This window comes from Lithobates pipiens, unplaced genomic scaffold (genome assembly GCF_037356315.1).
Source record: "Lithobates pipiens isolate NorthernLeopardFrog02 unplaced genomic scaffold, aLitPip1_a1.2 Scaffold_22, whole genome shotgun sequence".
Classification (NCBI taxonomy): Eukaryota; Metazoa; Chordata; class Amphibia; order Anura; family Ranidae; genus Lithobates; species Lithobates pipiens.
In genome coordinates, this window is record NW_027507784.1 from 119241670 (window position 1) to 119268264 (window position 26595).

A 26595-nucleotide genomic window follows, 5' to 3' on the forward strand; every position below is an offset into this window, starting at 1 on the left:
TCGTCACACAGCTCACCTGGAATCTCCCACTGTGGCTGCTCCAGTACAACCTGTGTTGCAGGCCATCCCTGCTGCTGCTCCATTGCCTTGAGTATTACCTCTATAAGAGGTATGTCTGGTCCCGCTCCGCTTCCCCAGTGATTTGGGGCGATCCAGTCCAATGTAGAGGGTTTCTCAACCAAGTTAAGATATACTTTGAGATGCAGACCCAGGCGTTTCCCACAGACAGAAGCGTATGAGAACTGTTGCAGATTACGTCATTGAATTTCATGCTTTGGCAGCAGAGGTTGCTTGGAACAATGAGGCCCTCATGGCTGCTTTTTCTCATGGTCTCTCAGATACCATCAAGGATGAGATAGCAGCCCGAGATATACCCACTGAGCTGGAGAAGTTGATCACCTTTGCCATCCTCATTGACTCCAGACTCAGAGAAAGACTCTCTTTTAAGGAGTGCTTACAGTCTCCTGTAGATTTGTCTCCAAACTTTGCAGTCCCTCACCTCCCATGCCTCCTGGTATTAAACCTTCTTTCTAAAATGCGTATCTCAAATCTATTTCATGCCTCCTTATTAAAACCTTTGGTCTGCAACCTCTTTACCACCTCGGTAAGGTTGAGAACCATGGACTATGAAGTACAGTCCATTGTTGACTCTCATAGACTCCGTGGACACATACAGTAGCTGGTCAATTGGAAAGGGGACAGTCGGGAGGAACGCTCTTGGGTCCCATCCTCGGACGTACATGCCTCTGTCCTCCTCTGTGTTTTCCATAGATGTTTTTCCCTCAAGCCTGGTGGTCCTCCGAGGGGCAGGGGTCGTTGAGGAGGGGGTACTGTCAGGGCTGGACCCAGCCTTTCCTTCTCTGAGCTGGCCGCTCACTGTCGGCTAATTGCCAGCTCCCAATGACTCACCTGTTGATGATCCTGCTTGTCGGTCCTGCCTATTTAAGCCATCCAGTCCAGATGATCTCTGCCTTCACCTTGGTCACATCTCTAGAGACTCTCTCCTGTGTTCCTATAAAAGACTTGCTTGGCTGACATTTCTTCTGGCTCCAGATACTTGCTTGCTGTTCTACTACGCTATTCTCTGGCTCCCTGACATTATGGCTTGATTGACTATCCGTTCCGGTTCCTGAATGGCTAAGTTTTGACTATGTTTACTCTGTTTACCTTTTTTTATTATTATTAAACAAGTGTGATTTAACTGTTATTCTGTCTCAGTCTGATTCATGGTTTCTGACAGATGTACTGATGAGCAGGTAATGATAACCAGGTGAGCCACTGTGGAAACAATGAGTACTGAGTGCTGGAAATCATCAGACAGCTGAGCAGCCTGAGCACTGAGAAGAGAGCTGCTAAGAGCCCAGCTAACAAGATTGGAATTTAATTGTTATATTCAGTAGATGAAGGCAGAAAACAGTCACCAGGCTGAACATAACAACCATTAACACAGATAACTATTTACAGCATAATGAATTTACACTTTTACTCATGACGTTTTTATTATGTATCAAAATCGAATATGTGACAGATTCTTTTAAGTGTAATTATACTTTTGTAAATACCTTTTGTTTGACTACCAGGCAAACTATACCTCTTCCATAATTACACAGCCAGTCATTTTTATACGCATTCACTATTCTCTTTTGCATTACTGGTACCTGAAATGTTAATTTAAAGCTAAACAAAACCCTTCTATTCTTTACAGCCCAGCATGCTGCCATCTTAGTCTTTGTTTGATCTATAGTTGCCATGATGTTGAACATGTCATCAGTTATGACACCAGCTATTTGATGTCTTCACTATTCAGTTGAGAGCACAAGTAACTGCGATAGTTACCATTCATGGTATGCCTTAAGTGCAAACGTTTTGGAAAACAAAACATACCAAAAAGGAAAAAAAATAATAAATAATTTTTAGAGTTGACATACACTTCATGTTAGCATTTGAGTAGGGGCTAGTTTAAGCTTCAAATATAGCAGCAAACCTTTAAAATCACTATACAGTATTTGCATGGTATTGCAATTTCTGGTAGGACCTTTTTAATTCCTCATGACCTTGGTAATTTTGTGCCTCTGGAACCAGAGAGCCTCCAGACAGAAATATTTTATTGACTTTCATTTTTCTTTTATCTAGCCCCACTACATTCATACACACAGAACGTGTTCATGTGTGCAATAGACAACATAGATAAACTAAAGCTGACCTATGTGCTGGTACCTATTGTGGTGCTTTTGTGGGCCTTATGAGTTAAAAGCTGAAAGCATCTCAGATAACATGCACAGCTAGTCCCCCTGGTGTAAACTACAGACTTGAGATCTTCGGCAAAGCATGGTGAGTAAGTGTACTATGTCTTAAAATACACTTACCCTTCAAAGTTAAACTGTAGGTATAACTAAGATTTGACCCAAATCCAATGTGCCCTTCCTGCAAACACACACATACCCACACAAATTTACACACACTGCATAATGTTTGTTTTGTCTAGGGAGATTGTAATAAGCACAATACGCACCTTATTCCTCACTGCCTGGTAGCTGGCACTCTCCTGTGCTTCCAAGATGTTAGTGAGCCCTTGTGGTCAACATGTACAAAGCAGTTCTGCTGGTCCTGCATCTGAAAGATGTGACTGATTGAGCAGAGAGGAACAGCTTCAGGGGACAGAGAGGAGGAGGTTGTACAGAGATGAGGAAGGTAAGTATTTGACATTATCTTTTACCCTCTAAACAAAGCAAGTATTTACCTCCTGCAATGCATGGGAGAAGCCCACTGCAAAGTGCAATTATAGAAATGCTAAGTTCAAGTTTACTGTTTTATAGATTTGTTGTTATTATTAAAGTAAGATAACAAAGATATAAGCAGGAATAACAGGAATAACTTAAAGTGTTTGTTAGCCTAGCACTTCATATTCCAGATATGTGGCTGCTGTATCATGTACTTATATGAGAAAGTCTCCGGTTCTCTTTGTATTTCTTCCTTTATGAGAAATCCCTGGTGTCCCTGCTAGTCCCCTTGCTTTCCTATGTAAAACTAACCACACTAAGCAGGAAAGAACACCATGGTCAGTTCTCTAGCTGTGCTGGGAACTCAGCCTGCTCTCCTCCAATGATCCGACTTGTCCTGACATGCCCCCGCTGCACAGAAATTCACTGGCAAGCTCAGTGTGCTGCTTCTTCTGCTCCCCCCCCAGGTCTCATGTAGCTGAGAACAGAGGGAATGTAATCACTTATTAAAAAAAAGGCAAAAAAGGTCTTTATAATGTTTTTTTTTTATATATCTATACAAAAATGTTTTGCCTTTCATTTCTATTTCAAACTGAATGGGCTGTTTTACAAGGTGATCATTTGCAATCACTTTAACCAAACAGAAACATTAAAGTTCACAGAATGCTAATATTAGTTATGATATACATTTTATTGCTTATTCTCTATTAATTTACACATACCTGTTATTTTCACAATATGCTATTATTACACTGGAGGTTGGGTATCCACAAGTTGCTTTTAATCTTTGGACAATTTTATAAAAATAGAAAGAGGTCATTGCAAAACATAGCAATTCTGTAAATGTTTGTATTTTCAACTTTCACAACATGAAGCTACAAGCCCCCATTGATCATTTCTTTGAACTCCAATTCCTACAAGCATAGATGGTATTCATAGGAAAATATGAAATATAAATTCCCTGCTGAGCTTGTTTTCTGTATCAGTCTCCTCTGACTTCCTGCTTGGAAACAATACACAGGCACTATCACTTTAGAAATGATAAATGACAACAGCTAGGAAACAATTTAATATCTATTGTCATTCCAAGGAGAAGGCAGTTTAACTTATTGATAGAGTCTTGGCTTTATAACATATATAATATCAAACCTTGTGCATTGGCATGCTTGTAGCAGTTTCGAAAATACTCCACAAAGTGTTACAATTTGTCAAAATTATTTCATTTTCAAGAGTAGTGTGCTAAGGGGAAAATATACTCCATTTGTTACTAGGGCTCATTTGCATTTCATTTTTCAGTGAACACACTGTTTAGAAACGCTGTTTAGAAATGAAAGTGTATTTTCCATAAAGAATCTCATGATTAAACATAACTGTATATTGACCTGCACCAAACAATTAATAATAAACTCTCAAGCACCTGCTTATTTACCTGCTACCTACACAACAGCAGCTGCTGCTCCAGAGCTACTGTTCCAGTCAGTGGCTGTTCCAAGGGTGCTGCTGTGGCTGAGGACTCCAGAGTCATTTGATGCCAGCTTGGGGGGGGGGGGGGTCATACCTCTTGCCAGGTCTCAAGTGGACATACTGAAATCCTTGGGAGTGGTGAGAGGCTTGTTGGCCACTTGTACAGCACTGACTATGTCACTGGTTACTGCAGTTATGATGATGTAGGGATGACCTGCAGTTTTGACCTTTGACTCCTTGAATTGCAAGTGTTCTCTCTCTCGAGAAAGCGTTCCTACGAAATAGCCATACTGAAGGTACAGATGTCTCAAATGATGGAAAAAGTAAACCCACTATCCACGATAGTCAAGGCACTACTTGGAGATTTTTTTATGAGCTTCATAGAAACTTTAGGTAGGAAAGAGCTTCCAATCCCAAGTACAAGGACTCTTGCCATGAAAGGGCTAACCAGCCTGCAGGGAAAGCCTGAAAAGGAACAGGAAGGAGTCAGCATCTGTCTGTGAGGCAGATGGCAGTGGTTCACAGCTGTGAGCAAGTGTAAGCAGATGTGAATCTTAAACCATGGCGTAGGATTGGTATACTGGGGGTGAGCCAATGTGTTATCATCATACCAGAATTATGAACTGTTTTCATTTGTTTTGCTGAAGAAAATTATTTTCTTTACTTGTTTTTGAGTGAATGATAACATGGGATTACTTTTACTAATAGCTGGTTGATAATTCTGAGCTCCCCATATTACAAAATAAATATGTAAATATACTGTATAATGCAGTCTGGGGTACCCAGGTCAGATGTCACATACTAGCAGCTGCAACCCCATCTCCCCCTTTCCCAGATGAATAAAGTACAAATTCTCCAATGGTTAGTATGCTGCAATGTAACTTATCCAGATATTAATACACAAGCAGTGTGCTATGATTCTGAATTATTTTAGTTCAGAACAAAGTGGTAAACTGTTATATCAGAGGCAGGACAAGAGGAGTCTAGCAGAATCTCTTGCTCAAAGAGAACTGGTTCAGAAATAAAACAGAACAAGACAGAAAAGAGCAAAAAACATCCTTATTTTCTCCTTACTTAGTGAAAGAGCTGGATACTGTACACTTGGCAACAAAGCACACAGTTCCTTTCTATGTGATGGGTGAGGCAAAAGGGCCTCAGTCACCCCCTCAGGGGAAAGGCACAGTGCGTTGCATGTTTTGTGATGTCTCCTTAGCTATTGCCTGCTCTCCCTTCCAGGCTATTCAGAACACAGTGTGCTTTCAGTCAGGCATGTGCTCTGCCCCTAAGCAGATCAGATGCTTGATTGACTGCACACCCCACTCTGAATGGCCTAGAAGGGAGGGCATGTAATGGCTAAAGCAACGTCATGTGACATGTGGCTTAGCTCCACCCCCATCTGGGCTGTGCTGCAATGATGATGGAAACCTTGATCACATGACCCAAGGAGAATTATAAAAAAAAACAGTAGAGACATCATGATTTTTTGAAACTATTTGTATATAGATATGTGACTGTGGCTGTGATCCAGCTATGTAAGGGGTCAGATATCTTGGGTTTAGAGCCTCTTGAAGGTTATTTTAAAGTGTATCTAAGGCCTACATTTTTATTTTAGTTTTAGATTTAGAGTGGTGAGGGGCTATATGCCCTTTAAGGTTTTTAGTGCTGTTGCTATTAGGGTGATTCACTCTCTCTAATTGTACAAGAGACCATTGTCACTGAGGCTGAAAATACAAACTTCTGAATTGTCACTAATGGGAACACTTCTTCTAGTGACAACTAAAAGGGAATTTTCTGCTCAGTTTCTGCCGAATCTACCAGAAATGGAAATCTCTCGCTAGATACAGATGGCAAAAAAAAAAAAAAATGAACAGGGGTTTTAAACATTTTATACTCCATATAAAGCTAAGAATTCGTTTTAGCTTTAGATATACTATAAGGGGTCAGGTTACAGTTAAGAGATATGGTTTAGATTAGAATTAAAAATTAGATATAGGCCCTAATTTGATAGTATTATCTTATAGATTTGGGGGGCTAGACTCTGTTTTAAGGTATTGCTTGAGACCAATGGTTAGTTTTAAGGCTTGGGTTAATGTTTAATTTGAGGTAAGGTGTATGCACATTTCTTGATATTAGAGTGGTCCTAGACAGAGAAATCTTTGTATACAGTATATACTATTATTATACCTGTCTGGTCTCATACAAACTATCTAAGTATCATGCCTACTGCAATCCTCACCCAGCGTTTACATTGCTGAATGAGCATTACTTTGACCCAGGGTTCTGATCTACTCTCTGTGAGACCTTCCAGCAATTTGGAAAATCTCCCTAAGCAATAATCCTTAAATTACCAGATCTACTCATTTTTGAACCTTGAAACCAGCCCAATAATCACAAACCATGTTTTTAAACACAGGAGCATCGCTTGTAATTGTCGATGGATACCCATATTTTGATAAATTTATTTTAAGGTCTCTAAATGTTCTCTGGAATAATATATAGGTACTAAATTCTATAGGAGAGGAATAGTGACATACAATTTTTGCAGCTAAAAAAGTTGGCAACTCTGTCATTCTAAAACTAACCATGGCACTTTCCAGAGACAAGAAAACAATGTACCACCCCAAATTGTCAAATCAGTTGTGCTGTGGCGGTAGCTGTGGGGGTGGCTAGAGCTTGTAAAGGTGGACTTGATGGAAACGTGTGCATGTATTTTTCTTACTAGTTATGTGAATATCATGAAAATAAAAAAAATCTGCCTACCAATAGAGTGGACACAGTAGTAGAGTCTGAAAGATAAGATTATCTACATAAATCCTCTTTATAGCCACATTTTACCTACTACATATTTTTCTGTTACAGCATTGTCTTGTCTGTTATTAATAAAAATAATAATTACTTTAGGCTTGCTTTCTGATTAAATTAAATTCAACTTCATGTTTCATTAAAGAAGCCCTAAAATTGTATTAACTTTACCTAATTTAAATTCTAAAGCATCCCAGTAATTGCCTGGACAGCATCCATAACAGATTGTTTTTTTATATTTATTAATAATTATGATAAGTCAGTAGGTCTGTGTCGCACAATACTATATCAGACTCTGATGTGGTTTAATATGCTGTGTAATCATGTCAGCCCAAAATTGTATATTGATTTTCATCTAGAAATTATTCAATTATATATCACTAAATCAAAACACAGCTTTCAGTATGCAAGGCTGAATGTATCAAGTTTACCAGACAAAATGCTATGTCCTATTCATTTTAATGGAAATGTTTTGTCTGATTTATATTGAACTGTTAAAAGGAAGAATTGCAAATGTTTTATTTCCATATATTACCATAGATTCTGGGTTCTTATCTTTTTATTCACAGTGTTTAGATTCATTGTGAGATATACATAAGGTTAGACAAAGGTCAGGTTTTTGGACCAAATGTCCTATGAAGATGGAATTTTAAATTTGAGATGTACAGTACTTGTAGGGGTATTTCTGGTGGTGTCATGGGGTGTTTCCATGTAGTCAAACAATCTATTTATGCTGGTTTACAGTATTTGCGAGTCTAGAAATTATGCCTGCAGTTTTAGTCTGTAGAAAAGGAGGATTGAAGCCTTTTGTCCATTTTGAAGGATCTTTTGGGAGGGTAATGAGGCATTTTTGACTTTTCATCTGCTAATGTTAGTTTTCTACTTGTCATGCTATCTTTCTGGCATCAAAAGTCCAAGTTAGACTTCCGTATCTGGCTCCACATGTGGAGGAGGTGAGCTGAGGCAGCTCCTGATGAACTCCTCACATATTCTGCATGTAAAGGTTGCCAGAGCTTCAGGGTGACTCCCCTCATCTCCGCTACCTAGTGGGACCCCCATGAATCGCTCTGTATAGCGATCACAAACCAGCTCGGTCTCCTCCATGCTGTAGCTGGCGGGAGACATGGCCACGGATACAGTCAATATGGTGGACGCTGCGCACACATAAGAGACACTGCAGTCTCTAGCAGCACCTGTTCCAGCAGAAACCGACCCTACCTCCCCTGCTGGTATAGCGCATGCAGCTGTCTCCCTCCCTGCTCCTACACTAGCAGCCACAGTAGATGCTTTGGTGCCGAGGGGACAGGAGCAGCTAAATATTGAGCTCCGGACACAGGCTCAGAGGATCTCTGACACAAAGGAGTGGATTTCTTCATTAGAGAATGAGGCCATGGCTAACTCAGCTTCGCTGACATACATATCAACTGCTAACAGAGACATCTGGGAAAGATTAGATGACCTGGAGAATCGTTTGAGAAGAAATAATCTGCGCATTATAGGTCTGCCAGTCTCTAATACCCAGCTTACGGATCTCTGAACTAATATCATCCCTGAACAATTAGGCCTTCGAACGTGCCATCGCATTAGCCAGCGTGCAGAAAAGCCAATCAAACCCCGTCTGGTCATTGTCAGATACCTCAACTATGCTGATAAAAATGCCATTATGCAGAAATTTCGCTGCTCGCATTCTCTATCTGTTGATGGTGCAAAACTACTGCTCTTTGTGGCCACCTTTTAAGCTAAGGGAAGCTAGCCAGCTCCTTGTTCCCATTATAGGTTGAGCCCTGGATCGCATTCTCTCTCTTTAACCCCCCCCAAAGCTTTTTCTTCACCTCTAGGGGAGGAGCAAGCGCTTGGCATGAGATCTACTTGTAAGCCGGTCTACTGGTAAGCAGATTGGATTCACTTAGGTGTGGTGTGCTTTTTCATACACACTGAAGCTGGTGAAGGGTCCTTCATATTCCCTATCCCTTCACTGACAGAACTGTCATATGATTAATGACAATTTGAAGCGCTGCATTTTGGACTTTTTATTAGTAGGGTTCCAGACCAAGATGTAGCTATCATCTCACTTGATGCCGAAAAGGCTTTTTGACAGTATCGGTTTGTTGTGGCTATTCAAAGTATTGGAAGTATGGAAGTATTCGGTTTCTCCAGCCCGATTGTACACTTTCTACATCAAATGTATGCGTCCCTGACAGCTCACCTTGTCCTTCCTGATTTTGTCTCTGACACAATCCCTTTGACAAAAGGAAGGAGACAGAGATGCCCCCTCTCCCCTCTAATCTTCAATATAGCTGTTGAGCCCCTATCCAGGATACTCAACTCATCTGACGGAGTCAGTGGCATCACTGTAGGCAACCAAATATTTCATTCCGCCCTATTCACGGATGACACATTACTATTCTATACTATAACTCTTTGCGGCCTTTTCAATTAATCTGAGAAGGTACTGGAGAGGTGGAGCAGCTATAATCTCAGGATTTTTAGACCAAAAGGATGTCAGTAAAGGGGACATTTCAGAGACAGATGTAAAAAAAAAAACACAGATTTTTACATACTGTCCCTGCTTTTACTGAGGCTGCCAACCCTGATGGGGCCTCCTAGTGGCCCGGGCCCTCGGGCAGGGCCCAAGTGGCCGAATGGTCAGTCCGCCCCTGATGGACAGTGATGGATGAGCATATTGTATCCACGGGGTTCTAATCCAGGCGAATTTGTTTAGCATGTCCAGCAGGATGCTTGTCAGTTTCTCATTAAAAAATAACCCATCGATCCGCTGACGAACTTTCTCAAAGGAAACAAAATGTTTCTTCCAGAATTTGGTGATAGTCTGTTTTGCTGCTAACAAAATGTAAGCCACCAATTAGAATTGGGTTTTAGTAAAATTATGGGGTTTAAGGTATAATTAGACATACCAAGAGTCTTTGGAAAAAAGGGCAATTGAACAAAGAATGTATGAGCTTCAAGACCTTGGTCCAAAACTGGGTGAGCATGGCACATGTCCACCAGGTATGTAAAATGTCACCCTGCATTGCGCAGCCACGAAAGAACAGACCAGTATGGGAAGGCTGGAGATGGGCTACAAGTGATGGGACCAGGTAATATACTTATCTTTTTACAACGTCTGATGCCCAGGCATGTGACATGCTGGGTTTTCTTCTTCTTCTTCTTCTTCTTCTTCTTCTTCTTCTTCAGAGAACCAGACAGAGTCCAATGAGTGAGAGAACATTGATTAATGTTCATATTTGGTGATTTCAACTGTTTCTGCTTTTCCATTAAACAAGAGTGCCTTCAAATTCTCAGATGATCAGATGTTTCTATAGCAAAACTTTTTTCTCCTGCAATTTCCTGAAAACTTCCTCTTGTTCTAAATGCTATATCCATCATGACACATCAGTGTCAAACCATCAAACTCAACCCATTCAGCAGCCCTTATGCTTTCCATTCTCATAATTAGATTATTATGCAGTAAGCATAGATTGATAGCTTTGGCTGTGCTATGTGTAAAGCATAACTAATCTGGCTGCATAATAAATGTAATTACCTTATGGGAAAATGTTGCCAGTGTTTAATCAGAAATTTTGGAACTTGGCTCAAAAACACCCTTTACGATAAGGTAAAAGGAGCCAACAATTTATTTCATGGTTATTGGGGTGACCAAGAATACTGCTAATAAATGTGTTCTGGGCTCGTAGAAATTAAATCATATGGTTGTTTAAAGCTAAGCTTCAGACAGGCATACAAGTTTACCATTTAATACCATTTATGTATTCATTAAATAGCTATTTAATGTATTTTTAAATACAGCTTGTAAAAAGTAAAATACCATTTATGTATTAATAAATCAGTCAGTAAATTTATTTTCAAATACAGCTTGTAAAAGTGCTTCCGTTCCTGTTTATATTTGCTTCCTAAATCCCCATTGCATAGCTCTGAAAGAGACAGCATTGTAAGCCTAAATGGAAAAAGTAAAAAAGCCTTTGCGGGCTACCATATGTGTTCACTATATACAGTGTTGTGAAAAAGTATTTGCCCCCTTCCTGAGTTTTTCTTTTTTTTGCATATTTCTCACACTTTTAAATGATTCATATCATCAAATACATTTTAATATTACACAAAGATAACCCAAATAAATTCAAAATGCAGTTTTTAAATTATTTAATTTATTAAGAGTTTAAAAGCTGTTCAAACCTGCCTGGCCCTATGTGAAAGAGTAATTGCCCCTTCCCATGCTGAATCATGAACTGCGATTAATCACAATTTTTTGGAAAGCTGAGTTAAATTTCACTTGTCACAACCAGGCCTGATTAACGCCAGACCTGTTGAATGGAAAAATAATTTAAATAGAAGTTGTCTGACAAAGCCATGATCTAAGGAAACTCAAGAACAAATGAGAAACAAAGTCATTGACATATATCAGTCTGGAAAGAATTATAAAGCCATTTCTAAGGCTTTGGGACGCAAGCGAACCACGGTGAGAGCCATTATCCACAAATGGAGAAAACTTGGAGCAGTGGTGAACCTTGCCAGGAGTGGCCGGCCAACCAAAAATGACTCGGAGAGCACACCGACGACTCATCCAGGAGGTCATAAAAGAAACCAGAACAACATCTAAAGAACTGCAGACCTCACTTGCCTCAGGTAAGATCAGTGTTCATGAATCAACAATAGGGAGAAAATGGCATCCATGGGAGAGTTCCAAGGTCAAAGCAACTGCTGACCAAGAAGATTACAAAGGCTCATCTCACATTTACAAAAAAAATCTTGATTATCCCCAAGACTTTTAGGCAAATATTCTGTGGATTGATAAAACAAAAATTTAACTGTTTGGAAGGTGTATGTCCCATTACATCTGGCATAAAACGAATACTACAATGATCTGAAACATAACAGCAAATCCACCTCCCAATAGTTCAAACAAAGCGAAACTTAGGTTTTGGAGTGGCCTAGTCAAAGCCCAGACTTAAATCCAATTGAGATGCTGTATCATGAGCTTACACAGGCAGTTCATGCTGAAAAACCCTCCAATGTGGTTGAATTAACCACTTCCTGGCCACCGCACAACGATGTACGTCGGCAGAATGGCACGGATAGGCATATGAACATACAGGTACTTCCCTTTAAGAATGGTGACATGCCATCGCGCACGCGCCGGTCAGGAACCCCGTGTGTCTGGTCGCGGGTCCCGCAGACTTGATCGCCACGAGGATACCCACGATCGTCTCACAGGGAGGCTGAACGGGGAGATCTGGAAGTAAACAGCATCTCCCCGTTCTGCCTAGCAACAAGTGACATTGATCTCTGCTCCCTGTGATTGGAGCAGAGATCAGTGTTCACTGACACACAGCCACGCCCCCCACAGTTAGTAACACGCCCCTAGGACACACTTAACCCCTACACTGCCACCCCCTGATTAACCCCTTCACTGCCAGTGTCATTTACAGAGGAATCTGTGCATTTGTCTAGCACTGATTGCTGTATAAATGACAATGGTCCCAAAAATGTGTCAAAAATGTCCAATGTGTCCACCATAATGTCGCAGTCACAATAAAAATTGCTGATCGCCGCCATTACTAGTAAAAAAAATTATTAATAAAAATGCCATAAAACTATCCCCTATTTTGTAAACGCTATAAATTTTGTGCAAACCAATCAATAATCGCTTATTGCGATTTTTGTTTACCAAAAATATGTAGAAGAATACGTATCGGCCTAAGAAAGAAAAAAAGAGTTTTTTTAATATATTTTGGGGGGATATTTATTATAGCAAAAAGTCAAAAATAATGAGTTTTTTCCAAAATTGGCGCTCCTTTTTTTGTTTATAGCGCAAAATTTTGTTTGGAAGCCACGTTGCATGACCGCGCAATTGTTAGTTAAAGCGACGTAGTGCCGAATCGCAAAAAGTGGTCTGGTCTTAAGCCAGCAAAATGGTCCGGTCTGAAAGTGGTTAAAACAATCCTTCAAAGAAGAGTTGGCCAAAATTGCTCCACTGCCATGTGAAAGACTCATTGCCAGTTATCACAAACGCTTGATTGCAGTTGTTGCCGCCAAGGGTGGCACAACCACAGGGCCGTCTTTAATATTGATTGGACCCTGGGCAAAAATTTTCTTGGGCCCCCCCCCCATGCAATTTCACTCTCCACCTGCTCTGAGACATACAATAAATAGCAGCTATAATCAGTTTACTGTAACAGATCAGGCAGCAATTGTGATTGGTTGCCAGAGGTTACAGCATATCATTTCCGCTTACTAACTGGTTTCTAGAGGTTACAGCACACATTAAGGCTCACTGATTAGTTGCTAAAGGTTACAGTATATGATTTCTGCTTGTTGATTGGTTGCTAGAGATTACTGTACAGTAATACTGTTCACTTATTGGTTGCTATAGGTTACAGCACATCTTCTCCTCACTGGAGGGGGGCATGAAATACATATGAATGCTGCCTTTATTTACATATCAATGTTGCCGGCCTCAGCTATTTAGATATGAATGACAGTTATTTACATGTAAACACAGGGTCTGCTGGTGAGTCATCTGTACACAACAATAGGGCAGAGCTGGGCAGCATTAGCAGCAGCACTTCACACTGAGATATCAGCACACTGCGCAGGACTAAAACTTCAAGGGATAAGGGAATTTAAACTGGGATAGTTGGCAAGTATGAGGCAGCTGCTTTGGGCCCCACAACAATGACAGGGCCCAGGGCAGCTGCCCTTTTTGCCCTGCCTTAAAGACGGCCCTGCACAACCAGTTATTAGGTTTAGGGGGCAATTACTTTTTCACATAAAGCCAGGCAGGTTTGGACAGCTTTTTTGCCTTAATAAATGAAACCATCATTTAAAAACTACATTTTGTATTTACTCGGGTTATCTTTGTGTAATAATACAATTTAATGATCTGTGTCATTTAAGTGTGACAAATATGCAAAAAAATAAAAATCAGAAAGGGGGCAAATACTTTTTCACAGCATTGTATATACCAAGGTCAGCTGCTGACACTGTTCCCAATCTCATATGCATGTGCTCAAAATAATACAATTTATATTAGTGTAGCGCTATACCCTCCCTTCAAATGTAATCTGTAAGTAATAAACCTAATATCAAAAATAATTACTTATGTGTACAATAAAAAATTCAATAAAAATATATATAAAGTGCGCACAAACAAAAATGCCAATAGTGCAGTTCATCAATGTGAGTTCATCAGTGAATCATATATTATGAGTGCTGCCTAATCCATTTCATTCATGCAATGGTGCTCCAAAAACAAAACCCAAAAATGATTGTGTCACCGCTCTCGTGCTCCCCACACTACCAGAGGTGAGGATAAGACCACAGAGTGGGGAGCATGAGAGTGGTGACACAATCATTTTTGGGTTTTGTTTTTGGAGCACCATTGCATGAATGAAATGGATTTAGCAGCACACATAATATATGATTCACTGATGAACTCACATTGATGATCTGCACTATTGGAATTTTTGTATTTTTATAGATTTTTTTATTGTACACATAAGTAGTTATTTTGGATATCAGATGTATTATTTACAGATTACACTTGAATGGAGGGTATAGCACTACAATAATATAAACTTTAGCATTGTAAGCAGCTCTGCTGCATGTTAATTCAGCAGACTGGGTTGAATTGTTGCCCAAACTCACTTAACTGCTGTTTGACAGGTTTCCTTGGTCACCAGTTTTGCAGGTAAAACAATTTACATATATAAGTATTTAAATAGTGCATATTGTTATTATCCTGAGGATCAGCTGTAACAACTCATTATAATCTGGTTATACAATTTTCTAATTGAATTGATTTACTCAATCAAATTCTTTGATATTGGTGTTTTCTAAAGGATACAATTATAATTTCCAGTGCAATGTAATAGAATATCAAATGATAGAGGCAAACATAATTTTTTGGATAGTGCATGGGGTTCTTTTTAGAGATGGTGCTATGTATGCTATGTTAATGTGTAATATACAGTATTAAACCATTAGTACAATAGATTTAGTTATTTCACACCATTTACTTTTAGGTTGGGTTCACACTGAGGAATGGAGCGACTCACAGCAGGGGGTCCGGTGCATCTTCATTTACTGTATCAGGTCCGATTTGAGCCCAAATTTTTTTCTGAATTCGGACCTGAAATGGACCAGAAGATGCACAGGACTCCTGTGCAATTCACACCAGAGCCGCTCCGGAGATGTGTGAACCGGCTCCATAGAGAGCCAGTTACAATCTCCTGACATGTAAATTGGATGCGGGGAAACCCTCATCCAATTCGCACTGGTATGAACCCAGTCCCAGACTTTCAATGCAGGTTTTACTTGTTTGGAGGCCACGATAAAGTAACTAGTTTGAACTTAGGTCCTGTTCACACCTGAGTGACACAGAGCGACGCTGCAGTGTCATGGAGGGGGATGCTTGATTTTTGTGGTGCATTTTTGGCATGGCACCACTCCCTTTTTTTTTTTTTAATAGCTTTTTATTGAGTTTTCAAATTTACAGCCAGAGGAAAATGTATGGGTTATAGAAAACTTGTATAAAGGTATATAAAAAGGTATACAAGGAATGTAACCACGAAGGGCTTGTAAGCAACCAACCAGGAAAGTGTGCATGCAAGAACATAGGCTATATAAGGACTTTATCGTGCACCACTCATTTTGAATGGGCCTTTCTCCAGTCCAAAAATGTGCCAAAAAAAACTCATGTACCAAATTGTGGCACAGAGCCAGGCACGTTTGGCATTGCATTTTTTTCTGACACTTTGATACCTCAAGATTTCACAATGTGAAAGACAGCAGGGGGTGTGTTTGGGAATATCCCCAAAAAATGTACAAATAGGTAGACCAATGATGTTCACAGATCACTACATTACTATTTATAGTGACCATACACGCTTGCATTTTATTATCCATTCAATGTGCGAGTCAATCAAAACAATAAAATTCACTAACAATTTAATAGCCATAACTTCCCATTTGACCAAATTAGACTCAATTTAAATCAGATTCACTCAAACTGAGTTGATTGGCCAGGGAGGAAAATGATTGATCGTTTTTCATCGATTAGCAGCACTGAGAAACTTTGTTCATGAATATGATTGTATTTCAATCAATCAGACTATGAGATTACATGGTGGAAACGAAGATGCGATCAATAATTTACGATTGAATCTTAACTATCGATCGAAATCCACTGAATGGGTAAGAGATTGATCGGAAAAGTAATCAGTGATTTATCAAAGCATGTATAGCCACCATAAAAGGGACTGCGGTAGACTGCTGCATTGCGTCTACAGCTGGATGAAAAACTGAAGCTCTAAGCAGGCAGTTTTTAAATCTGACATTTTAATGTTAACTACTTTGAATCGGTGTCGGTATAATTGAAGCAGAGACATTATACAGTAGAATTCTTTGGATTGAAGGACAGATGCAATTGGTACTATTGTATGTATTCTGTAGAGCACTGTACACTACAGTATATGCTGTCGAAGCGTTGGAAACGTTTCTATTGGTTCCCCAGAATTATGATACAATTGCAGTGAAGCCTCTTCTTATATCAACTGGTAATAATCAAAATGTTTGAAAACTGGACTTTTAGGCAAACCACATCTATTCCTAAAGTGGAACTCCAAACAGTTTGAATAACCACTACAGCCCCGGACCAATAAACACCTTAAGGACCAGAGGTCTTTTTCCAATTTTGCACTGCGCTGCTTTAACTGGTAATTGCGCGGTCATGCAATATTGCACCCAAACGAAATTTGCGTCCTTTTCTTCCCACAAATAGAGCTTTCTTTTGATGGTATTTGATTGCCTCTGCGATTTTTATTTTTTGCGATATAAATGGAAAAAGAGCGAAAATTTTGAAAGAAAAAGATATTTTCTTCTTTTTGTTATAAGAAAAATCGAATAAACAAAATTTTAGTCATACTTTGAGGGCAAAATGTATTCAGCCACATGTCTTTAGTAAAAAAAATGTCAATAAGCGTATATTTTTTGGTTTGCGCAAAAGTTATAGCGTCTACAAACTACAGTACATTTTCTGGAATTTACACAGCTTTTAATTTATGACTGCCGATCTCATTTCTTGAGGTGCTAAAATGGCAGGGCAGTACAAACCCCCCCCCAAATGACCCCATTTTGGAAAGTAGACACCCCAAGGAAATTTCTGATGGGTATGTTGAGCCCATTGAATATTTATTTTTTTTGTCCTAAGGGATTGAATAATGACAAAAAAATATTAAAAATCATGCCATAGTTATATGTGGAATTGCACCCCAAAATATATTCCGCTACTTCTCCCGAGTATGGGGATACCACATGTGTGGGACTTTTTGGGAGTCTAGTCGCGCACGGCACCCCGAAAACCAATCACTACCTTCAGGATTTCTAAGGGTGCAAATTTTTGATTTCACTCCTCACTACCTATCACAGTTTCAAAGGCCATAAAATGCCAAAATAACACAAAATCCCCCAAAATGACCCCATTTTGGAAAGTAGACACCCCAAGCTATTTACTGAGAGGCATGTTGAGTTATATTTTGCCACAAGTTGCGGGAATATTACAAACTTTTTTTTTTTTGCACAAAGTTGTCACTAAATGATATATTGCTCACACATGCTATGGGCATAAGTCAAATTACACCCCAAAATAAATTCTGCTGCTTCTCCCGAGTACGGGGATACCACATGTGGGGGACTTTTTGGGAGCCTAGCCACGTACGGGACCCCGAAAACCAAGCACTCTTTCCCGGATTTAAATATAAAATGCTACCAAAAAAACTGTTAGTGATCGCAGGGATCAGGCCTGACTCTGCGATTGCTGCAGTTATGTGTTTAGTGTTTTGTAAGTGACAGTGATCGATCAATACTGCACTTGGGTGGGCTGGGCAGAGGGGCAAAACGCAGGTATCTGGGCTGATCCCGCTAACAATGCGTTTTTTTGGAACCCTAAACTGCTGGGGACGCTAGTATAGATCTGATCAGATCAGATATTGATCTGTTCAGATTCTATACCACTACGGGAGGTTTATGCTTTGCGTGTGGGTGTTAGCGGTACTGGCACTAACCTAGCGCTGCCTGGGGCGACGCAGACCCTGACCCTAAAACCTAATTGATATCACCCGCCGGGTGATCAGGGGGTAAAACCTTTATTGGGTAATAAATGGTGGGTGCCCTGATGCTATAAAAAGCAAACTAACTAACCAGAGTCACCCGTAACACTTATACGGTGATCAGTGGTGAAAGGGTTAACTAGGGGCAATCAGGGGGTTCAAATTTTTATTAGGTAGTATATGGGGGTCCCTGGCGCTATATAAAAACCTGACGGGGAACCTAAATAACTTACTGGCTAACCAGCGTCACCAGTGACACTTATACTGTGATCGCTGGTGAAAGGGTTAACTAGGGGCAATCAGGGGGTTAAAACCATTATTGGGTAGTATATGGGGGTACCTAACGCTATAAAAACCTGGCGGTGAACCTAAAAAAATAACTATCTACCTAACGACACTAGTGACACTAATGCAGCTTTGGGGGGTTTGTGTGCCTGTGTGTACCTACATGTCAGTGTAGTGTTGGTGCACACTTACTTTTAGTCTTCTCCTCGTAGTCCGGTCAAAAAGACCGCCCCGAGGAGAATGACATCACTTCCTCCTTCCTGTGTAAACAATACACAGTGGGAGGAAGCTTCTCATTGGCCAGGAGCGATCCAGAGGGGGTGGCCAGAAACCAACGGCCATCCCCTCATCGCGGATCGCTCCTGGAGCGAACCGGACCACTGTATCCAGCGGGAGGGGGTCCGATTGGACCCCCCACCCGCTGGAAGGCAGGCACGTACATGTACGTGCTTGTGCCTGCCTGTGCCATTGCGATGACGTACAATGGCAATACGGCGGTCCTTAAGTGGATAAAGTAAAATTTAAAACCTTTGTTCCTATTGGATACATTTTCTTTCAATTCCAAAAAACTGCACACAAAGTAAGGGTAAGCCTCTCCATGGGAGATACAAGCAACAGTAAATCTTGTGGAAAGGTGGAACCCATGTCATTTTTTATTGCTGTTGGTGACTTTATTGTGACATTCTACTTTCTTGTGGTCACTAGAACAGGAAGACAGGGCAAATATCAACAAGGACACAACAATTCAACAATGATCACCATGTATAAATATATAAGAGGTCCATATAGTGAACTTGGTGTTGAGTTATTCACTTTACGGTCATCACAGAGGACAAGGAGGCAAGGAAAAGAGATTTCATCTCCAAATACGGAAAGGTTTCTTCACAGTAAGAGCTGTGAAAATGTGGAATAGACTCCCTACAGAGGTGGTTCTGGTCAGCTCAGTAGATTGCTTTAAGAAAGGCCTGGATTCTTTCCTAAATGTACATACTATAACTGGGTACTAACATTTATAGGGAAAGTTGATCCAGGGAAAATCCAATTACCTCTCTGGTATCAGGAAGGAATTATTTTCTCTGCTGTAGCAAATTGGATTGTGCTTTTCTGGGGGTTTTTTCACCTTCCTCTGGATCAACTGTGGGTATAGGATTGGGTATATGGGATTGTATTATATTTTTTATTTATTTTTTTATTTTTTTATGGTTGAACTAGATGGACTTGTATCTTTTTTCAACGTAACTATGTAACTATGTAACAACAAAATAAATCTTGCAGAGGATCTAATCCTTCACATGCTCCTCCTGAACAACTAAAATCCACATTATTGTCCTGAGATTGTTTAGTGACTGGATTCAACATTTTACCAATTTAACATAATTGTTTGATCATGTTTTTAAGGACTTGGCTGACAAAGAAAGCACACAAGAAAATGCTCTTGAAGCTCTGAAGGCAAATTTCTATTGTGAGCTGTGTGACAAGCAATATTACAAGCACCAGGAATTTGATAACCACATTAATTCCTATGATCATGCACACAAACAGGTGAGCAAGCTAGTTATACAGGTATGAATTTAACATAAGTTCCCATTTCTTTTGTCACAGAACTGTAAGCCAAAAATTTGATGGCGTAGCTCATGTAGCTTGATTACATTGTATAATAATGGTAATTTGTTAATGTGCTTTTGAAGGTACATTCTCTAAGGCTGTTATCTTTATCCTTGCTTCCCCCATTTGTGAGTCACTGAATAACAACAAGTATCTGATTGTCCTGACACTTAATATACACCTGTGTGATGTATGCCAGATATACACATGCTTGTTCCAGGTCAGTGACTTACCAAGTGAGGAGGAAAGCATCAGGGTGACAGTCATACAGCAAGTACTTTCTAAAAGGATTCAGCAAAGACTGCTACCATTTTTTTTTCTGTGGAATTCTTTTTACCTTAATGAGTTTTATTTCCAAAAGCTAGTGCACAAAAAACTGGAGCAAAGGCCAGCAGGTGCCCAAAGCAACCCACCTGATATTCTGTTTACAAACTATTTTAATATAATAAAGGTCATAATACAATATACTCAAGTTTAGATACATTGGTAGTAATGTTACAGTAATTAAGTCCACATATGGGTGTAATCAAAAAGCAGAAAAATATTAATGGTTAAAAAAATAATACTTACAATGTTTGATCTTTTACTCTATCATAAATAAGGATGAGCCGAACACCCCCCGGTTCAGTTTGCACCAGAACCTGCGAACAGACCTAAACTTTGTGTGAACTTTAGAACCCTATTAAAGTCTATGGGACGCGAAAGTTCAAAATCAAAAGTGCTAATTTTAAAGGCTAATATGCAAATTATTGTCCTAATAAGTGTTTGGGGATCTGGGTCCTGCCCCAGGGAACATGTATCAATGCAAAAAAAAGTTTTAAAAATGGCCGTTTTTTCGGGAGCAGTGATTTTAATAATGCTTAAAGTGAAACAATAAAAGTGTAATATTCCTTCAAATTTCGTACCTGGGGGGGTGTGTATAGTATGCCTGTAAAGGGGCGCATGTTTCCCATGCTCAGAACAGTCCCTGCACAAAGTGTAATTTCTGCAGGAAAATAAGTAATTTAAAAGCACTCGCGGCTATAATGAATTGTCGGCTCCCCGTAATACAGATAACAGTCATTGAAAGTCAGTGATTAAAAAAAAAGTGTGGGGTTCCCCCAAATTCAATTACCAGGCCCTTCAGGTCTGGTATGGATTTTAAGGGGAACTCCACTCCAAATTAAAAAAAAAATGGCATGGTGTTCCCCCCAAAAATCCATACCAGATCCTTTATCCAAGCACGCAACCTGGCAGGCCGCAGGAAAAGAGGGGGGGATGAGAGATTACCCCCTCTCCTGAACCGTACCAGGCCACATGCCCTCAACATTGGGAGGATGCTTTGGGGGTCTGTGACCCCTCAAAGCACCATGTCCCCATGTTGAGGGGGACAAGGGCCTCATCCTCACAACCCTGGCCGATGGCTGTGTGGGTCTGCGGGTGGGGGGCTTATCAGAATCTGGAAGCCCCCTTTAACAAGGGGACCCCCAGATCCCACCCCCCTGTTTGAAATGGTAAGGGGGTACAAAAGTACCCCTACCATTTCACAAAGAAAGTGTAAAAAAAATGTTAAAAAGCACACACACACACACCATTGGGAAAAGTCCTTTATTAAAAATAAAAAAAATTAAAAAAAGATTCCAGCGGTGGTAATCCACTCTTACTATCCAGTGATGGATGATTATCACATTATTTTTTTTTTTATTTGGCATGGAGTTCCCCTAAAAACCTTCAGGTCTGGTATGGATATTTGGGGGGCCTGGTAATTGAATTTGGGGGAACCCCATGCTTTTTATTTAATTTTTTATCAATGACTTTCAATGACTGTTATCTGTATTATGGGGAGCCGACAATTCATTATAGCCACGAGTGCTTTTAAAATACTTTTTTTCCTGCAGAAATGACACTTTGTGCAGGGACAGTTCTAAGCACGGGAAACATGCGCCCCTTTACAGGCATACTATACACACACCCCAGGTATGACATTTAAAGGGATATTACACTTTTATTGTTTCACTTTAAGCATTATTAAAATCACTGCTCCTGAAAAAACTGCAGTTTTTAAAACTTTTTTTTGCATTGATACATGTCCCCTGGGGCAGGACCCAGGTCCCCAAACACTTTTTATGACAATAACTTGCATATAAGCCTTTAAAATGAGCACTTTAGATTTCTCCCATAGACTTGTGTAGGGTGTTCCGTGGCTTTTTGAATTTGCTGCGAACACCCCAAATTGTTCGCTGTTCGGCGAACAGGTAATGTTTGAGTCGAACATGAGTTCGACTCGAACTCAAAGCGCATCCCTAATCATAAACAGTGTTCTGTTAGCAAGATATGTATTATATACATTTGTTAAGACGTTATAGGTATAAGAAAAAGTATGCAAAATATGACTTGTATAGTCAGTTGAATATATATAATTTTTTATAAGGAAGAACAAATGTTAGCGCAAAGAAATTTCCCAAGAATTATTTTTTTTTTCAAAAGATACAATATGCATGGTATCAAAAAGTGTATGATGAATGTGTTCTGAAAATTTGATTTGTTCCATTCTATTCATGACCTGAGGACATGGGATGGAGGCAGAGTGCCAGTTGAATGCTATAGTTCAATGGATGGAACTGAACAGTATATGAATGAGTCTGGTTCAGGCAATTGGTATATCTGGTATAGATGTGAACAAAAGGCATATGTGGTGACAATGGCATTTTCCTACCCGTTATTTGTTCAATTTTGACTTTAGTTTGATGCCATGAGGATTTGAGATGCTTGCAAGTCCAGAAAATATGTAAAATGGTACCTTGATTAGGGCAGTCTCTAAAACAAAGGGGGTATGTTGATGGGTAGAAAGAATTTATTTTGTCAGGGGTTAGATACCATTAGATATGAAGCTTAATTGCTGATTCCCTAATTGAAATTGTTTTATTTTTTGTTTACAAACAATTTTTATATGTTATAAAAAGACCATAGTTTGGTACAGATGTATAACAGAAACAAAGGTACATCCGATATATATCAAGTTTGAGCTTAATATGAGGTAAATGGTATGTATAACAAAGAACATAGCAATACAACATGTGTTGTATAGTGTTGATATCTAAGAATTTGTTTTTCCTATGAGGTTGCATCAGTTATATTATGGTTTTGATCTAAGCAGATATTTATTATTAGGCTACATTAAGTAATATTTAGGGTTGTGGTATATCCCAAGGAGACAATTTTTTCTTGAAAATGTGCATGGTATCAAAGAGAGTATGGTGAATTTGCTCTGATAGTTTTATTTGTTCCATTCTATTCAATACCTGGGACCAAGGGACTGTTGGTGAATGCCAGTTAAACGCAATCATCCAATGGATTAAGTTGAACAGGGTGTGAATTAGATGAATATGCTGTAAGGGTATGTTATAGGTGCAAACGATAAACATATATTGGGAGTGAGGGAATTTTTTTGCCTATGATATGTTCAATCTAAGCTGCAGCGTGCAACCAAATGGGATTCAAAATTTTGCAGCTCCAGAAGGTATTCAAGATGGTGCCTTTATCTGAGCATCCCCTAAAACAAGTGGGGGATACAGACGGATAAAATTAGTTCATTTTAATGGGAGTCAGGTACCATCTGGTTTGTATTTTAATGGTTGCTTCTCTCGCCGAAATTGAGACAGTACATTTCAGTAGGTTTTGTATCATAGTGGTCCATTCTGGTAGTGTAAAAGATTGGTTCAAGTCAATTTACCCATTTCAGCATTGGTTTTGATTTCTCTGAGAGAGAAAATTCATTTAAGCAGCGGTAAATATGAGAGATCAAGCCCCTATCTCTTGGTGAGGAAATGCAGATTTGTTCAAATAGGGAATAAGGGGTATGCAAAGTTAGAGAGAATTATTTTTGGTAGAATGTTTCAATTTGAGTATAATGGGGTAATTCTGAAATTGGGAAATTATATAGTTCACACAACTCAGAAAAAGTGCGAGATTTGTTATTTAGTGATAGAGATTTCAGAGTAGTGAGGTTGCACAACTTCTAAATACTGAACGTATCTCTATTTCTAAAGGCCGGAGGGAAGTGGGGGTCTCCTATAAAGGATGCTAAGGGGGGGGGGGGGGGGGGGGAAGACATCAAGTCAAATTTATCTTTGTACTGGTGCCATAGCTGATATGAGTGGGACACTAGGGAAGGGAAAGCTATCTCTTGGTTGAATCGACTTGGAGCATAATATTCCTTGAAGATGGAATGGAATGATTGATTGTTCTTCAAAATGTAACTATGCAACCTGATTCGAAGGAGCAAACCATTGAGCTAACTGTGTAAATCTTGCTGCTAAGTAATAACATCATAAGTTAGGAAGGCTCAAACCACCATTGGATTGAGATCTGTGCATAAGAGAGTAACCAAATCTTGTTTTTTTTTATTGAGTCATATAAATTTGTTAATTTCTCTCTGTATGGAGTCTAGAGTATTTTTGGGGATCAGTATGGGTAGAGCTCTAAAGTGGAATAGTAGTTTAGGTAAAATCACCATTTTAGTAGCAGTTATTCTCCCCAAAAAGAGATGTGATAATTAGACCATCATTTTAGTAGTTAAAATGTTTTAATAGATAGATACATATATATTTTTTCACCATGGACTGTGTCATATAATCTGCTGTTTTTTATATAATTTTTGTTCTTTCACCTACACTTTTTTATGCACTTTTATAACAGTATTTGCATTTTCATATTCATTCTTCACACTCAGCAATTGAGCTATATTCTCATTAACATATTTTAGGTGGTAGATTGTTGGTATAATTATAATTATAATTTAGCACCGATGCGATTTTAAGGTAAAATCGCATTTAACAATATATAATTTCTGTTATATCTTTTGTTAATTTTTGTTATTTAGTTCTTTTGTCACTGGATTTATTTTTCACATTCAAGAATTAAGTTGTATTTTTCACTATTATACCCTAGTGGGGAGAGTGTTGGTAAATATTAGCACTGATGCGACTTTGTGAAAAATCGCACCGAGCACTATTTTCTGGTATTTAGTTCTTTTCTTCACAGGATTCATGTATGATCTGCTTGGGATTATATGATACTTACCATACTCACTAGGGCTGTGTGTGAGACACATTAGATAATTTGTGTGAATGTACAAGATTCTGGCAGGAGTTGTTCCTTGATTTTTTCTTGGTTCCAACAGAAATAAGTAGTTGTCAAAAGGATTTATGGTTTCCCGTAAGAAGGAATAATTGTCATTTAGTTGGAATAAGAATCATTATTGGTTCATGGTAAGCAGGTAGCGCCAGTTACCCCGGTTGTTATATTGTTTCTATTGTTGGAAGAAACCCCAAATGGGGATTTTCTTCTTGTGGGGGGCAGCAACCTAGAATTATATATATATATACATAGGATTTGTATTGAGCCGTTTTATGTTTTATGTTTTTTGTTTTTTGTCTACCCAACTCCCGGTGTTGATTAGCGCGGTTTTTCTATTTTCATAATTACTATTTTCATCATTTTAGTAGTGTTTTAATATTTGTGAATAGTTGTGGATAATTGGTTTGAAAAAGGGTTTTATACGATGGGGTAAGGAGGATGCCCAAATATTTAAAAGAGTGTGATGTCCATGCGAAAGAGAATCTCTCCTGTAAAGAATCTGTTAACAGAGGTGGGATATTTATAGGCGTTACAGTACATTTAGCTAAATTAACCCCTAGACCGGTGAGATCCTGGAATATTTCTAGTTCTTTGATGAGGATAGGAAGGGAAATTAAGGGGTCTGAAAGGAATAGCAAAATGTCATTGGCATATAGGCTTAATTTGAAGTCTGTAATGCCTTTGGAATAGCCTTTAATACTGGCATTATTACGTATGGCACAAGCGAGGGGTTCTATGGCTAGAGAAAAGAAGAGAGAGGAAAGGGGACATCCTTGTCTAGTTCCTCTACCCAATGCAAAGAACTCAGAGTTTTCTCCAGGGAATCTAATTCTGGTTTGTGGATTTTGATATAAGGCTCTAAAGCCATGCATGAATTCATTGCAAATACCGTATTTGGGGAGTAATAGATCCAGGTAAGACCAACTGACACTGTCAAAATTGTGTTGAAAGTTGTTGGGTAATAGTGGGGTCTGTTAAAAGAGAGTCATTGATACGCCACTTATATGGGGTAGGGGCCATGCCTATGTGGGAGGTAGTGAAAGAAACTGTGAAAATGTGATGGTCAGGCCACGGGCATTTATGAATGTCTGCGTTAAATGAATTAGCTAGGAGGATTGGGGTTCCAAAAATGTAGTCCAGTCTTGCATAGCTTTCATGTGGGTGAGAGTAAAAAGTATATGCCCTTATACCAACATTATGAGATCTCCATGTATCTATTAATAGGAGGTTATGTAGAGAGTGAGTAAGGGATTTGGGGAATGCCTTTGACGAAGGGACATCTCTACTTCTATCGAGAACAGAATTTGCTGCCAAATTGAAGTCTCCTCCTATTATTAGGTGTGGGGAATGATCTCTGTCAAGAATATCACAAAATGTTTTAAAAAATGTAGATTGTGCCTCATTGGGGGCATAAATTGAGGCTATAGTGATTCAACGACCATTAAGGATGTCTGTCAGGATCAGGAATCTACTTTCTG

At 39.3% G+C, this 26595-nt stretch overlaps 1 protein-coding gene across 1 annotated transcript in view; it reads left to right on the forward strand.

Annotated features, from left to right (window-relative positions):
- The window catches only part of ZNF804A (zinc finger protein 804A), a 361467-nt gene that overhangs the window by 243441 nt on the left and 91431 nt on the right, over positions 1-26595 (forward strand). The window contains exon 2 of the mRNA XM_077448142.1: positions 19793-19936. Coding sequence (XP_077304268.1) covers positions 19793-19936 — 144 coding nt within the window. The remainder of the gene's footprint in view (positions 1-19792; positions 19937-26595) is intronic.